We start from the raw sequence: 18,263 nt of genomic DNA, 5'->3' as shown, positions 1-18,263 counted from the left end.
TTGACACATCTATTGTTCAACTTTTATTTATTGTGAGCTTTCTACTTCCTTTTTTTGTTTATTCTTTTTGTTTAAACCTTTCAAGTCTTCTTTCTTTGGTAATTTCTTTAGATTTTGGTATTCTTGGGGGCTTGATTGAATTTATTTATCCTCTTAAAGTTTACCTGGGTTGTGCCATCAATGTTTAGTATGATTGATGGTTAGCAATTATTTGGACAACCTGGAATTGTCTTGCATGCTATTTGGGAGGATTGGAATGATGTTTTCATCCTCTTCTAGATTTCCTCTTGGGGGAAAAAAAAAAATACATTTTACAGTCAACTCTATATGTCATCTGGCATGGAAAGCACACCTTCACTTAAAAGATCTTTTTTATCTAAATGGTGTTGCAAATAAGGATTTTAAAGACTATTTAGCAAATACAAGACTAATAAATCATAACTTTGGAAGCATACGACTACTATTAAAAATTGGACACAAAGGAGGGAGAGAAAAAAAATGTGTTTATTTACTGCAAGAAATTGGAAATCTCTTTTTCTATTCTTAGTTTCTCTGGTAAGCTAATTACATTTCATAATTTTTTTTATGCATGAGTAACAGTATTCTATGTATTTTCTAGCTTAATGCAGATTGGTTCCCACCTAGTGAAGCTTCCCTCAAACGAGCTCATATGGAGAGATTAATTTATGATCTGCTTGAAAATCATCTTGAAGGGGGTTCTCCATCTTGTGCAAGTTACAAGAATTGTTCCTCTGACATCCCGAGACCACTAGTGAGTCCAGAAATCCAACTGAGTTTCTTTCGAGTGCCAGTCTTTTTAAGAGTTTTAATGGAAGTCTATTTTGTTATCGACCTAGGGAGGGATTTGAGATGATGTCACCGTTGACTTCGTCTTCGAGGAATACGCAATCTGCCAGCTACTCCAGATTGGTTTTAAAGGAGTTTTTGGAGTCAAGATCTGCTTCAGAATCGTTTGTCAATGCCAAGCATCTTGCTCCTGAGCAAGGAGATTTTTTTGGAAAGTTTAAGAGGCCTATTTCGCCAATAGAGGTACTTCAAATTTCATCTCTGTAATCAGTAGTAATCAAAGTGAGAAGTCTTTAGCAATTTCACTTATTTTCTTATTTTTTTCAAATATATATTATCCTCTGTTTTTCCTTTTCAATTTTACACCTCTTTTGTTCATGGATGTACTACTATTTTCTTTTATTCTTTCACATTTTTCTTCTGGTCCCTTTTCTTATAGAAGGGTCTTTGTTTTGTCGGTGCATGTGGATGTGAACGACTTAGAGTTCTCATTGCATTAATCAGGCAAAGCAAAAATCTATTTGGAATCATCAATCACATAATTACAAACTACTTCAAGGGATGAGTGTAGTTTTGACATTAGACCTGAAATATATTCTACAACGGTGTATATTAGAGTGATTTATGTGATGTGATTTATCTTTCCTTGTATAGATTTAGGAGTTTATTTTCTTTCCTTTTTATACCTATTTAATATTGTATAAATCAAAGGCAATATATACTGTAAAGGCATTCAGCTAAAATTGTGTCATGGTACCAGAGCCCTGAAATTCTATTTCTCGGACCTATGGTCGTAGTCTTGTGTCCTCGGTGCCATCTTGTGTGTTCCGTAGTCTTGTGTTCTTGCATTCTGTAGTCAAAATCCTCAATGGTTGAACTTCGTGTTTGTCAGTGGTGTTTGAGTTCTGGTAGTAGCATCATGTTCAATTGGTGGCATTTGCTGTTGGGGTTCACAGTTCAGGTGTCTTTAAGGTAAGGTTCTTGCCCGGACCTCCAATGTGGTCGTCTTACTCTTCTAGTGCGGTGAGCGTGGAGCAATTTCAGTTTGGTCGGAGAAATTCCAGTTTCTCCTGTGTTCTTCGACTCACCTACCAGTCGTAATTGGTTTGTATGTGGGCTGTATTATGTATTTTAGACTATTGACTTGTGCTAAGTTAATTCTTATTGGGCTTATCATTTGAGCTATTTCTTGTTGGGCCTAGTTAATTCTTATTTGGCTTATTGTTATTATTAGTAATTGAATTTGAATCTCTGTTAGACTTTGGTTTTGAGGATACTATTTTTTACTTGGGCTTGAGTTTACGCGGTTTCATTATTTTTGGACTGATTTGTACACGATTTCATCATGACAACTAAGAAACCTGATATTGTCTGCACCGCTTTAGTGGAAAAAACTATTCTTCATGAGTTTTTCACTTTTAGTTGTTGGTTGAAGGCAAAGGGGATCTGCAGAGACATATTGATGGAAGCATTCCTCCTGATCAAGAGAGGGACAAAGAAAAGTACCTTGCTTGGAAAACTAAGGATTCGTAGACTTTAGCCTTGATCATTAGATTAGCTAATGCTCAAATTGTTCTAAATCTCAAGCTTTACAAGTCTACTTGTGCTATATGGGAGTTTCTTAAAGAAAATATACACTCAAAGCAACAATGCTCGATGACTTCAGTTGGAATTTGAATTGGCAAACTTTTCTTAGGACTTTCACTCCGTTAAAGAATTTAATTTTGGTTTCTGTACTTTGGTTTCATTCGACGATTTGGAGGTTGTACAAGCTGTGCAATTTCTCATGAAATTATGACATGAATTTGAATCTATCCGATCCAGTCTTATGAATCGCATATATCTTCCAATGTTTGATAGTTGTTTGGGTGAGTTACTAAGAGAGAAATAGCAATTTATCACTCATGCCTCTCTAAAGCAACAACAGAATCAAGGGAAATCTAGATCTCAAGATATGTCTAGTGTGCAGTGTTACAGATGTAAGGTTTTAGACACATGGCTCTTTCCTAAAAAGGTATGCAATTAGTGCAAGAAGACTAGACATGTAATTAAGGAGTACCCTATATGCCCTCCATACAAGACTAGAGTGGGTCATATTGTTGCTGCTACTTTAGCCTCCAGTTCTGCTTTGTCGGTTGCTACTACTCAGTTCTACTTTGTCCTATCCAAAACTATATCACTCTTGAGAAATGGTTATTTCTGCTTTGTGTGCCTTAGGTGTCTCGTGTAATTCCTCAGCTTCTTCTTCTTAGTTATTAGACTCAGGTGCCTCTAATAATATGAATTGTGATCCTCTGTTACTTAGTAATCTTAGACCATATACTGGACATCTCAATATACAAACTGCCGATGGGTAATACTCTTCTTATCTCAGGATTGATTTATCCACTGATCTTGTATCTATTGGTCAACTTGTTGATAAATTGTGCCCTTTTCCTCTTTTGGTTGTCATGTGCAGGATCAAATGTCCGGAGAACGATCATAAGGGTGCCTCTAGTCATATGACTTATGATCCTTTGTTACTTAGTAATCTTAGACCATATACTGGACATCTAAATATACAAACTGTCGATGGGTAACACTCTTCCTATCTCAGCATTGAGTGATCTATCACCAGATTTATCGAATGTTTTAGTGTCATCTAGTTTATCCACTAATCTTGTATCTATTGGTCAACTTGTTGATAACAACTGCACTGTGCCCTTTTCCTCTTTTGGTTGTCATGTGCATGATCAAATGTCCGGGAGAACGATCATAAGGGGCCTAGGGAGGGACATCTCATTCCTATTTCGCCAAAGCTTATTTCATATTTTCCTATTGTTTGTAATTTTGCTACTTTTGATATTTTTATTGGCATAAGAAATTGGGACATTCCAATCCTAATATATTACAACATTTGTTAAACTCTAGTTTGCTTGGTAACAAGAATTCTGCTTCGGTTCCATCTCTCTCTTGATTGTGCTTTATGTAAACTTGCTAAGAATAAGGTTTTGCCATTCCCTTCTCATTGTTTCCATGCTTCACATATTTTTTATATTGTTCATAGTGATGTCTGGGGTATTGCACCTATAGTATCTCATGCTCATTATAAGTATTTTGTTACTTTTATTGATGATTATAGTCGTTGTACATATGTTTATTTTCTCAATGCAAAGAGTGGAGTTTCTCTACCTTTTAGGCTTTTATTACTCACATTAAAAACCAATTTTCATCCTCAATATATTATGATCTGATTTGAGAGGCGAATGTATGCCTAATGTGTTTGAATCCTTCTTACAAACCAAATGCATTATTTCTCAACAATCTTGTCCTTTTAGTCAATAGAACGGGGTGGAAGAATGCAAAAATCGCCACCTTCTAGACATGGTTAGAGCATTGCTAATTGTCTTTTGTTCCCTTTAATTTTTTGTATGAAGCATTATCAACCGCTGTTCATATCATAAATCAATTGCCTTCTCTCACTCTCGATAATGTTTCTCCATTTTATAAGCTCTTTGGTCATTATCCCTCATATTCCCATCTAAATCCCTTTGGCTATGTTTGTTTTTTCATTTACTACAACATAAAAGGACAAAACTTATATCCCAATCTGTCAAGTGTGCATTTCCACAATATGGTACGACTTAGAAAGGCTATGTTTGTTATGATCCTTAGACACATCGTATCAGGATTACTCGTAATGTCATTTTCTTTAAAAACAATCTTTCTTCACTTCTGAAATTGTTGTTTCCCTTGTGTTCTCTTTCTTAATTGATTTCTCTACAGAATTCGCTCAGTCCAAGTTGGGTCTAGTTTACACTCGTTGGCATACTGCACAAACCCAACACTCGCGGGGCCACTCCCCGAACAGGGGTGGGATTACTTGCTTTATCAGGTATTTGGGTCGAGGACGGGGCGGTTACGGGTAACAAGGGCCCCAGTCCACCCCTTTTAATTTTTTTTGAATAATTCAATATTTTAAATGGAAAAACTCCACGAAATTTTATTAGTTCTAATAGAAGATGGCAACTAAGATTATCTAAGGAATATAACAAACAATAAAAGCCCTTAGTTTATCAAATATATTTAAATAACTTAACTTTTAAAAATAAGTTAATTAATTAAAAATTAATAAATATATTATTGTTTCATTTTAATAGATGGGGGGCAATAAAATGAATTATCAAAAGCTAAAAAATAAAATATTGAACAGGGCAAGGATCTTGCCCCACCCCACCTTAAGTGGGTAAAAGGTACGGTTACAGGGCGGGAAATTATCCAGTGGGGTTGGACAGGTTGGGGATGGGGAAGATTGCCATCCCTAGTAACAGTCACTGTTCCCAAGCTTCCTTATCAGAAGACTGTCTCCTTAAGCCTATTTGATCTTCCATCACGACATCAGATTCTTCACCAGATGATCTCTGCTTCCTATCATTTTTCTTCACAGCTCTTGTGATTCTTCGACCTCCAGGTAGGTATGGTTTTTCTTTCCATAGGTCTATGTCTGGTACTTTTAACTCAGTTTTCATCCTGACCTCTTATAGACAGACTATGGAACAAGCGTGTTGGCAACAGGCAATGAATGCAGAATTTAAGACTCTTGAAGCTGACGAATCCTCGAATGTTGTACCATGTCCCTTGACTGTGAAACCCGTTGGGAGTGAATGAGTATGTTCGGTCAAACTTCGTTCTTAAGGTTCTATTGAGTGCTATAAAGCTTGGTTGGTTGCCTTGGGTAACCTTCAAGAATATGGAATTAAGTATGACCACCGTTTGCTTGTTGTTATCGCTGGTAGCTTCTCAATCTTAATCTTTATATCGATGAATGTAAAGAATGCGTTCTTACATAGAGATCTCAAGGAAGACATTCATATGAAACTTCTATCTGATATGCTGCCTCTTCCACCAGTTGACTCCGTATGTAAATTAAAACGCTCTTTGTATGGTCTTAAGCAGGCCCCTCGAGCTTGGTTTGATAAGTTTTGCTTCACTCTTTTGGATTTCTCCTATACTCGGAGTCAATAAGACACACCTCTGTTATTTCACAAAGTACTACTGGCATCATTTTTTGTTGGTATATATGAATGATATTATTATCTCTGGATCTGATCACAATCTTATTGAGAAGCTTCAGCAACATTTTCACTCAATTTTTCATATTAAAGATCTTAGTCACCTCACTTATTTCCTTAGCTTAGAGGTTCATACTATGCCGCATGATATCTTCTTGAATCAACATAAGTATATTCAAAATTTGATTAGGTTAGATGATCTATCTAAAACCTCCTGAGTTGATACTCCGTTGAAGCTTAATAATGAATATCAAAAAAGATGAAGGTAATACTTCCAAATTCTACTCTATATCGGAAATTGGTGGATAGTCTCATCTATCTCACCGTTATACATCTGAATATTTCCTTTGCGATTCATACTGTCCAAATATTTCCTTTGCGATTTCAAAATCATCGCTCCTCCCCATCTTCGCACTATTCAACAGGCCACAGATATTTTCTCATCAGCAAATTGATGCTTCTGAACTCCCTAACATTAATTTGAGAGGAGTATCAGTGGCGTGATTTATGTGATGTGATTTATCTTTCCTTGTATAGATTTAGGAATTTATTTTCTTTCCTTTTTATACCTATGTAATATTATGTAAATCAAAGGCAATACATACGGTGAAGCATTCGGCCAAATATATGTCAGTGTAGAGAATTTATAAACATTTTACTTGGGAAATATTGAATCCGAAATTGTTGGATATGAAAAAACAAGAGATTAAATATACAGACGTTAAAATTGTTTATGGATGTAAGCTGATTCTTAATATTTCTGTTTTTTGCTTTCTAGTAATATTTTTCTTGAGTTAAGCACTTGGGTGCTAGATGTCCTTACCATCACTTCGAGCGTTGTTTTTTTAAGCAGCATGGACAAAAGATTAAACCTATATGCCTAGAATGAATATCCAGAAGGCTTTGACCCCTCTGGTCTAAATAATTAATTTCAAAAGTTATCAGTGAATTTAATTTTAACAAAGATATATGGACCAAACTACTTAGGAACACGTTAAACTTCCCTCCTCCCTGGGCCACAGAAAAAAAAAAAAAAAAAAAAAAAAAAAAAAAAAAAAAACACTGACATGGACACTCGCACTCGCACTCTGACATGAGAAATAGAGAGAGTTTAGTATTAGAACTCGAGTGCATTGGTTTTTTCTGATATAATTTCTGACATCCTTACCTGAAATACAAGTGCTGAACTCAAGTGTCCACTATCTACTCAGTAATTCTACACAAAATGACTTATCCTAGTCCACAAGTATTGCTACATGAATTATCAATGCATTAAAGAACAGAAGTGGAGCAAACAAGCCAGGGCATTTAATGACACAGACACTGTTTCCAGGTCAGGTACCTTTCTAACACCTAGAAATACTAATAATGAATTCAAAACAGGGCCTTTTAGTCCTCCATTTTCAACTTTTTAAATTTACTCAAAATGAGTTCTAGCAGTCCATTCTCATTGTTCTATGCAAATTATCAACGGGGAAAAGAAATTGTAGTGGGGGAAGGGATCCAGGAATTTTTCATAAATCTAACCTGTTTCTTTAAAAGATGTTGCATTTGACGTTTCATTCCTTCAAGGTGCATCTATGTAATGTTATTTCAGTGCTCTAATTTTTACTGATGGTGAGTTTCTGTTTCTTGAGTGAAGCATATTTATCATATCCATACTACTGATCAAGGGAGAACAGCTTACTCTCTCCTTCTGATCTCTTCAGCTAATATATTTTTATCAGCTAATATCTATGACAATACAAATTGTTATCTTCCAACCATCATTGCAGAAATTGGGATTCAACTCTCTTCCGAACCACTTCTCCATAGAAGTCACATACAACCTATGAATCAAGGTTTTGACAATTAATGTTTGCTTTGCAGGGTCATTAACTTCTGAAAATCTTTTATGGTTTGGTTTACGTAGACGTGGTTATTCATTTTTATGTGTTTTTAGAGTTCCTTTCTCACGACCCTCTTTAAGTTTTTGTTTTGTTCACATTTTCTTTTTCTCACCAAGAGTACTAAGCCTCGATGGTGACGTGGAGAAGGGCTTGGCATCTGTCTTTTGGACAGATTCTTTTCTCACCACCTCCATTACTTCAATATTCTTCATTACATTTTATAATCTATGAATTGCCTGCCCTGGAAACTCTTCAAGGATAGGAAAAATTTCGGAGGGGCATCTACACTTTTTTTCCCCACAGTTGACTTGTATATAATTAGGAAAATTCTGGTTGTGATTTCAAAACTTATGATATTTTGCTTTTTAACGGAACAAATGAATGTGTGTGTGAGAGAGAGAGAGGGAATTGCACTCAACTTCCATTTAAATATGCGATGGTAGCTTATCACATTTGGACTTGCTGAACTGTTTCGGATATTTACATCTAGCTTTTTTTGGACAGGAAGAGGTGGAAACTAGCATGCACTTTGCTTGTACAACATCAACAAGCACTGCCTTCCAGCATCTAGATGGAATCAGACCAGAAACTTCTGTATTTCCTTATCCATCTACAGATTTTGAACTGGAGTCTTCTGTTCACCAAGATGCATTCAAGGATACCAACACATCTCCAGTAACATCAATTTATGATTCTGATGATTCATCTGAAGTGAAGGTGGTTAAAAAATGTCAGGTTGTGGAAATCAGCTTCGATGATGAACTAGATAATCCAAGATATACATCAGCTGAAAATATAGACTGCTTGACAGGCTGCCTTGCCTCTGTTCCAGGACAAATGCAATATGCTGGAGAATCTCACACTCCTGGTCAGGCAAGTGACCACTACTTTGAGGCATATCCAATCACCACTTTCCAAAAGAGTTTAACGGAATTTTATCATCAAGAAAATGAGTTGCTAAGTTACAGGGGCATTCATCATAAGTGCTTGAATGATTGTCCTAAGCCTGATGCTGGTAAAATGCTGGAGGTTCCAGATTCTGAATGCCCCACTCGAATGCTTGAACCTGCTGATAATGCAGATCTTTTTGATACTATCAAAGAAATTACATGCAGCAGGATGGAATTGAATCTGTATCAGAACTAGATTGCCCAAAAAGGATGAAGCTCACAACCTCCTCGTGCAAGGAAATAACTTACAACTAACCAAACAAGGAAATATGCATTCTTCCCCTTTGAGAATCAATTGTGAATACGTTTGATGATTTTTACTGTAAAAAACCTCTACTCTCTATTCAGAATGGTAGTTGCAAATAATTGGGACTACCATGTGTATTTGAAAGAGAATTTTTCTGGGTTCGAGTTCTGCAAACCAGTTGATTGGGAGTGAGTTAAATTTCATTTTCTTCTAGTAGAATCAGGCCAATGTTTGCCATGGGCCGTCACATAAAATTATGGGAGTTAGTTCTTTTTTCTTTTTTTTTATTAGTCCAATATTTTATTGATCACAGATAATACACGGAAATGTATTATCAATTTATACAACAAAGAAACAACATAAAGTTGACAATCCGTCTATAAGAGTAGTAGTCGGAGAATTAAATCAATTATAAAAGGTCAAATAAAATTATTCTTTGATATACTTTGTAGTCCTCGAATGATCGTCAAAACAGCTGCTCCGCTTCTCTCCCTCCACACACACCAGACAATGCACTCTGGAATGAGGTCCCAAACAAGCTTGCTATTCTTATTACGAAATTTTCTCCTCCATACTTTCAATACATTCACCATACACTACAGGAAAACACAAACCATGTGTTGAAAAGATAAAATATCGATCCATAGGAACGAGCAATGTCACAATGAAGGAACAAATGGTCCATCGTCTCCCCATTCCTCCTACACATATAACACCACTCTGTAACATAAAAGTCTCCTTATTCGGGGGTTATCTATCGTTAACACCTATCCCTTCACAACCGTCCATAGTAAAAATGCCATCTAAGGGGGCATTTTACATTTCTATATATATATTCAGAATGCAAACTTTGGTCATTTTTGTCACCTTCAATCTCTGTCTCTCATTTGAACTATATTTATATTCAGAAATGCAAACTTTGGTCATTTTTGTCACCTTCAATCTCTTTCTCTTATTTGAACTACCAAACGGTATTTTTCATCACGAGTAACACAATAACATGTTAACATGTTTAATACAAATCGAAAATAAATAATACCTCACATCAAAGTGCTTCCATCACTGCAATATCACCACGAGCAATCACTTCACACACAAAATGATACCTCACATCAAAGTGTTTAGTCTTCTCACAGAACATCTGATCCTTAGTCACAAAATAGCATTCTGACTATCACAATATACTGTAGAAATCCATAAGTCTTCGCCGATTTCACCAATAAATCCTCTTAACCACATAACCTCCTTACATGCTACATTCCTTTTAATGGCCATGTACTCTGCCTCTGTTGTAGATAAAGTTATTGTATTTTACCGAATAGCTTTCCAGCTGATAGCACAGTCTTCAAGGATAAACACATACCCTATATGTGATATCCTCTTATCAAGATCCCCTGCATAATCTAAACCCATATACTTAATGTCTCCATCTGTATTTCTACCAAAATACAAGCACGCATTAATAGAGCCCTTCAAGCATTGAATATCCATTGTACTGCTTTTCAAATATTCCTTGCCAGGATTTGCCATGTAGCCCCTAACTGCATTGATTGCATGTGCCAAATCACTATCCCAAGTAAAGCTTGAATTAAACTATGTTTTTACAACCAGTGAGAACACATCCGTGAAGTCTAACACCTGGAATCTAACTCTAGCCCTTTGAAACCAATCTGGCATTATACTTAGTATCTTCAATCCCTAATGTCTCTTTCTTCTTTTTGAACACCCACTTGTAGTGAACAACCCTTTTATCCTTAGGTAGTTTTACCACGTGCCAAGTACTGTTTTTATTCAATGACTCAATCTCCTCATCCATAGCAATCAACCATCTACTAAAATCACAACAACTGATTGCCTCTAAATATGTAAAATGCTCCTTAGTGGAATCAATGTCTTTAGCCACATTTAGTGCATAAGCTACCAAATCTGCTTCTCCATACTTTTGTGGAGGTCTAATCTGTTTGCAAGGTCGATCCTTAACAGTTGAATATTATGTTGCTGGAGGTGGTGTAGGCAAAGTATTACTGTTTGTCAATTTTGGATTAGACTAATCTATAGTAAAGTGTTTTGAAATCTCTAATTGTTCTCATGAACCAATTTTCAACTCTACATATGTTAATTTTGTTGCTCTATTTTATCAGAATCCTCGCGAGATAAACCATGAACTATATCGAGTTCATCAAATACTCCATCTCTATTAATCACCACATTTCTTATCTTGTGACACCACAATTTATATCATTTTACAAAATTTATATCCAAGAAAGGTACACTTTCTAGATTTAGGGTCAACACTTTCTAGAATTAGGTTTCAATTTCCCATTGTCTACATGAACATAAATAGGACATCTAAAAATCTTCAAATTAGAATGAGAAGAAGGTTTACCAGACCATAGTTGAGAGTGAATGATTAATCAGAAAAACAAGCTGTGGCAGCAGCTTCAGCTCAAAAAGTTTGAGGCAACTTAGAATTTGAAAGCATAAAAAGAACATTTTTCATCAAATTTCTATTCATATATTCTACCACGCCATTTTTTTGAGGAGTTTTAGGCACTATCCAGTATCTCAAGATGCTTTCAGCCTTGCAGAAGCTATTGAAGTTATCTGAACAAAACTCCAACCTATTATCTATAGGTAAATGTTTAACCTACTTTCCAGTCTACTTCTCTATCATTGTTTTCTACTCCTTGAAGGTCCTAAACACATCACTCTTCTGTTTCAAGATAAATACTGAAACTTTCCTGGATAAATCATCAATCACTGTCAACAAATAATAAGTATCTCCTCTTGAAAGTACCTAGCTGGTTCACAAAGATCTGAATGGATAATTCAAGTGTTCTCTTTGTGCTGTGTCTTTCGATAATGAATCTGACTCTTTTCTATTTCAAAAAGACACAATGCTCACAAAACTTCATCTTACTGGTCTTTTGATTATCAAGAAGTTGCTCCTTACTCAATTCTGTCATACCATTCTTGCTCATATACCCAACTCATTTATGCCAAAGTTTACAACTTTCTCGTATGTCAAAGAAGAAGTAGAAACTGCTTCATTTTTTGTAACTGTGGAACAATGCAAAAGGTACAATTTTGTAGAGTTTTTCTGTCTCTTCATGACAACAAGAGCGCCGATTCACTTTCAAAACTCCACCTTCATCAATGTATTTATAACCCTTTAGTCAAGTATACTCAAAGATATGAGATTTTGCTTCAGTTTTGGAACATGCTTGATGTTTGTAAGTGTTCTAATAACACTATCAATCTTCTGATTCTGACTGTACCGACTCCGACAATTTTGCACGGCACATTATTTTCCTTAATCAGGCCATGAATTAGATCAAAATCATTCTCAATGAATCCATAAAAGTGATCCCATTGCACCTCTCGAAACTATTTCATATGTTGTAAACTAATCCCTATTGGGACACATATGGAAAGTATATGCCATAAAAATTTTGCAATATTTTTCATTGTATGGATGTTTTATGTAAATATTAAAGCAGTTGGGGTTGTAGTTTTTTATGACAACTTGTATATTTATCGGATGGAAAATCAGATTTTTTTTATTAACTAACCACACAAATTCACCCAGCTTGGAAAACGACAGTTATACATTTAAAATGACAACATGTCATTTTGATCATGGGGTCTTGATTTCATTGTGAAGCAAATATTGGAACATCATAAATGACTTCTCCGAATTGAATGAGCTAAAATGATCCGAACTGAACACTGAATTAGAAAAATGGCAATCATACGACTAAAACATTCACGTGCCATTTTAGGTGAAAAGGGTTGATTTTAATCCGAAACATGTTATGATTTGTATTCCTTAAAAGGTAATCATAATTTTAAAATGATCAGGTCTCGTTTTGGGTCATAATATCTTGATTTGACTTGTAAATATTGAATGATTACACGTGCTAGTTTTTGTGTACCCTACACCTTAAATGACACATCTACATATAAAAGAAAATATGCCATTTTGGGTCAAGGGGCCTCAATTTCACTACAAAACTAGTAAAATAATGTTTGTTACATCATATAGAACGTATAAACGTTGAAAATTTAAACAACAACCCTACGTTTGAACCCTATACCAGAAACCCTAGAGTATAACCCTACATTTAAAACTATTAGATGTCGTTTTGGATTACGATGTATCAATTTCACTTCGAAACTAGTAAACCAGTGTTTGAAACATCATACATTACTTGTGCACATTGAACTACTACACATGCTATGTTTTGCATACCCACTTGCTATTTATGTTTTTCTTTATCGTCAAGGGTAGTATAGTGTAGTTTCCAATCGGATAATAAAGTAACTCACTATAGTTTGAACAAACGTGTCGACTATAAAGTCAACATGTAGTTAAAATTTTCATCCTTCAAATTTCAAGTGGTTATGGGAGTGAAAAAATCGAAACGAACACTAAATGAATAGAAACGTTACCCATACATTTAAAACGATCAAATGCCGTTTTGGATAACGAGGTAACAATTTCATTCCAATAGTAGTAAAACAATGTTTGAAACATCGTACATGACTTGTACACATTGAAAGACTCCATATGCCATGTTTTGCATACCACATTTGCTACTTATGTTTTCTTTATTGTCAAATGTAGTTTAGTGAAATTTTCAATTAGATTATAGAGTGACTCATTGTAGTTTGAACAAATGAGCCGATCGTAACGTCAAAATGTAGTTAAAACTCTCATCCTTACACTTTTAAGCGGTTACAGGCATGAACACACCAAAACAAACATGAAATAAGTAGAAACGTCACCCTACATTTAAGAGGACCAGATACTGTTTTGGTCTGAACAAACAATGTTGTTGTTATAGTTACCAAAAACCTGATCGAAATAACTATTAGAATTTATCAAAAACCATCAAAATTTAAAGATTAAATTCAACAATTTACATTCAAACATCCTTAATAAACGTGAATGAACAAAAATAAACATAAAATGAGAAGAAATGGCACTTGTACGTTTAAAATAACCAGATGCCATTTTGGTCTAAACAAACATTGTTGCTTCATATTTATTAGAAATCCAATCGAAGTAGCTATCTCAATTTATCATAAAGCCATCAAAATATAAAGATTAAATTAAACAATTAACATACATCCTTAACAAACGTGAAAGAATAAAAATGAACACGAAATGAGTAGAAATGACACCTATGTGTTTAAAACGACTAGACGCGTTCTAGTCTGAATAAATAGTGCTGCTACCATATCTATAAGAAAACATGACTGAATTAATCATCGGGATTTATAAAAAAGATTATAATGTAAAGATTAAATTGAACTATTAACATCGATCCATCCTTAACTTATCTAAATTATCACAATGTATCAAAAACAATCATAATTTATCACAATTTCAAGATTTAGTTCAACTAAAAAGTCTCATTGATCTGTTAACTTGTGTAGAGCATTTTTGCAAGCCAGAGGATATGGCCACTCTAACCATAACTACTACATTTACAAGTCTTTTTTCCTCCCTATTGATGGAATGCAACGATTTTTTAGACGACCACTTTGTCAGCATTCGAAATAGGTGGTAACACCTTTGTTTGATTGGAAATTTCCTAGTCAACCTCATTTTACCACTGAATATATGTATTCGGCATATGCTTGTTTCCAAATAGTACTAGTATAACAAGGTAAGCACAAATTATAACATGATATTCCCTTAAACTTCGCTGTTGCAAGTAAATGTTTGCAAGGAAGCTTTTTCCAAATTAAAATCCCTACGAGTAAAGATTCTTGTCTCCAAGTTAACAATATGCATTTCATCTTCAGCACTATGTAATTCGTACTCATTTATTGGTACCACTATTAGCTCTTTTGCATCATCATACTTTTTACGCATTTATCCTCGATAGGTGAGGCTAGAGTAGTTACATATTTTTCAGCCTCAATGTGTCTCTCGTAAAACAATTTCTGTGAAGTCTTTCTGATTTACTAAACCATAGCAAGTACTGAAAACTCATGCACATTCTTGAATAAAGAGTTCAAAGATTTTGTAGTGTTAGTTGTCATAATATTGTAACTGGTTCCTTTAGAATGAGCTCGAGACCAAAATTCATACCCAACTTTCTTTCCTAGTTATTCTACAACTGCCAAACTTTTACGATATATATTTGCTATTAATTTTTCAAAATTAATAAAAGTATACTCCTTTGCTGTTGATGGCAAAATATCAGTCCTATTATAATTGGACTTTATGTTTAGTTGAAGATGCCACATGCAACATGTAGCATTCCGACTTGAATGGACCGAAATGTCATAGAATAATTGTACCTTATTTGTAGACTTAGTAATTAACTATACTTTTAGCAGAAGACATAAAATTTTAATTCAAAGTTATGTTTTTAAAATAATATATTTTTCCATGCATATTACCTATTTTATTACATGGACAATGGCATGCACGTGTTTACCCAATAAATAAAAGGTTTCACATAAATTTCCCGTGTATACACATCTTTAAACACTAGATAAAACTCAACTATTTTCTTTTTCTATTTCACATGGCAAGTGCCAAAACAAATTCGTCTATATAGTTATCAATCTCAAAGCTTCACCAAATTTTAAAGGAAGCTACAAAACTTCTTATAATACGACATATCCAAAAATCAACTTCTTTCAACAACATATGAGGCATTAAAATATTTTTTCAAAACTGCCAGCGACTCAGTTTGGAAGGTAAATCAGTACACTTTACTTAAAATGACGTATAAAATTCTATAGCCATCGGATTGACAAGATTTCAAGTTTAATCAGTAGCTAACCTATGAGATCATCATTGGTTTTATCCAAAAATTCCAAGTAATAACCGAGTTACGAATTTTTGAAGCCAATGACAGAAGATGAAATTTTAAAAATAGCAACATTAAATCTTATCGCTTACATTTTTTACATGAATGGTTATTTGTACATAAAACATTATTACTTTTAAATATAACTAATTCATAAACATTTTCTTAGAATAGCCTCACAAATGATGCTCATAGAAATCTATTTATTTAAAAAAAACACGTAAATGTATCATAATCAAATAAAAAATTTAAGTTTCTGGCTTCTCCATAGCACGTTAAATCTTCATCATCATCATCCACGCTCCAAACAAATCAAACCAAACTATAGGAAGAAATTAATCCATGAGTTTAAAACTCAATAGATATCATCAGTGTATTTCGTTATCTTATAAGAAAATTCGAACTATAGATTTACAGCATCGCATGTAGATGGATTTTCAGCAAAATCCAATTTGTATAGAATTATTATAATATATAGAGCCACAGAATGATCATTCAAACTATAGTAGTACAAAAGCATAGTACCTAAAGGTACCAATTCATTCATACTTTTAATGAAAAATCATAATTTGAAAACAAGATAACCACATGTACCTCTACGTACCTTAATTTTCTTGAAATACAAAACAAAATGTTTGAAAGTCTTTCTCCTTCACAGCTTTGTTATTCCTTTAAACTTAACTAAACATAAAGATATTTTTGAGAGAAAATAAGAGTAAATTCAGATTTGATGAGAGGTATAATGAAAAAGTGACTTTTCACTTCTTGTAACATTCCTTTTTAGTGAAAAAAAAAACTAAATGGGAGAGTTATATTATCATTAACCTTGTTAAATTGAGTCTTTAACTAGAAATTTAAAGATTTTTAAGCCCATAAAAAATAATTCTTATAAAAAGTTTTATAAAATATTCACATAATAAAAGATTGAGGAAAATTGACAATTCATATGATTTGTAGTCTATCTCTATGAATGCTCACTAATAAAACATCTATTCCATCCAATGAACTTGATATAATTGTTCTTAATGTGGAAAATGTAGAATTTTTTTAACTCAAAAATAATTTTATAAAAAATCTGTATGGTGAGTCAAACTTAGGCTCCCTGTGTGAATACGATGCAGATAATTATTGTGGCAATCTAGTTATTCATTAAATCTTTGTAATCAAATTTACTTACACTTAATGTCTAAAATTGTTAAGCTTTTAAATAACTTATAGCTCAGGCTTTCATAATCTTAAATTGGCTGAGCTTCCATAGCTTGTTTCTTAAATGGGCTGCATCAACCAACTTAAAAGTACAAAATTTGGACCTTGATTTGCCATCCACAGTTGTCCAATTGTCCAACCTTCAACAGTAATCCACACAGAAAACAAGATTATAAGATAGGATTTTCTTCTTGTACTAGCAAGAATAATGAATCTTCTCTACAAATTTGTAAACCCTAGTAACTTATTTAAATAAGACCGGTCCGATATTTAATTAACACATTTAATTAAATTTGGTCCGTGAAATAATTAATTCGAGCCTATAAATAAGCAACCTAATTAAGTACTTTATCCAACGCTTGTTAAATTAATTAATTGATAAATCACAATCTTCAAGTTCTCCTTTTATGTGCGACCCATCAGGTTCTCAATCACGATACCTAACGGCATGAAATATTATTCTGATCTAATCAAAATTAATAAATTAAAACATTCTTTTAATTTATTATCAATTCACACTCGCCGTCCCAAATTGACATCTAGCAATGTGTCAAGACAATACATATGACGAAAAATATCACGTGGTATGACAAAACCAAACTCGTTCGTTTACGGTGATAACATAATCCCTTCGTCAACATGATTTGATCAATTACGAGATATGAAAGTGTGTCAATCTCGATTATAAATCATAGCTTTCACTCTATTATTAAGTCAATATGAGTCGAAAGTACACCTTTGTCAAGAATTTCGTTATCGACTTAATTGAATGAAATGCAGACCATAATCTCTTACTATCTAAGAGTGACAAATCTTTTATTGGTCATTCAAAACCTTCATACGATTCTTGACATACCCGAACGATGCCGTATTAGCAACCCTTGGCAAAGCAACATCCAACATTGTCAAAGCATGACTGTCATTATATAAGATACTCTGACGACCTCAAGTAAAGGACCAATCCTACTACCGAACGTTAGAGATTAACCACTGACACTCAAATAGTTATCCATGTGGAATCTCTAGGTAGGTCTCCACTATTTTGTTCTGCAACAAAACATCAACGTGTTCATTCAAGTGTCACTACACTTTAGTTTGTAAGATCAGCTACTTACTTCACAAGTAAGAAATGTCAAACGTGATGGTCTATCCATAATAACGATATTCGTAACTCGTTATTACTTACAATCACAGATAATTTAAGATCCAATCATATGTAATTTATATCTCACAATCACAACTCATTGTGATTAACAAGTTACGAATATTTGAATCTACAG

At 34.0% G+C, this 18,263-nt stretch overlaps 1 protein-coding gene across 8 annotated transcripts in view; it reads left to right on the top strand.

Annotated features, from left to right (window-relative positions):
• LOC111380349 overlaps positions 1–9,157 on the top strand; it is a 35,787-nt gene extending 26,630 nt beyond the window's left edge. For 2 of the 8 annotated variants that reach the window (XM_023003882.1, XM_023003881.1), the window contains exons 2-4: positions 620–772; positions 858–1,050; positions 8,252–9,157. In XM_023003882.1, coding sequence (XP_022859650.1) covers positions 871–1,050; positions 8,252–8,893 — 822 coding nt within the window. In that variant the 5' untranslated portion in view covers positions 620–772; positions 858–870 and the 3' untranslated portion in view covers positions 8,894–9,157. The other 6 variants (XM_023003886.1, XM_023003880.1, XM_023003885.1 and 3 more) reach the window with 6 other exon arrangements.
• The last annotated feature ends 9,106 nt before the right edge of the window (positions 9,158–18,263 follow it).

The sequence above is a fragment of the Olea europaea genome, unplaced genomic scaffold (genome assembly GCF_002742605.1).
Source record: "Olea europaea var. sylvestris unplaced genomic scaffold, O_europaea_v1 scaffold213, whole genome shotgun sequence".
Lineage (NCBI taxonomy): Eukaryota > Viridiplantae > Streptophyta > Magnoliopsida > Lamiales > Oleaceae > Olea > Olea europaea.
The sequence above is the reverse complement of the archived record's forward strand: the minus strand, read 5'-3'. Positions and strand labels throughout refer to the sequence as shown.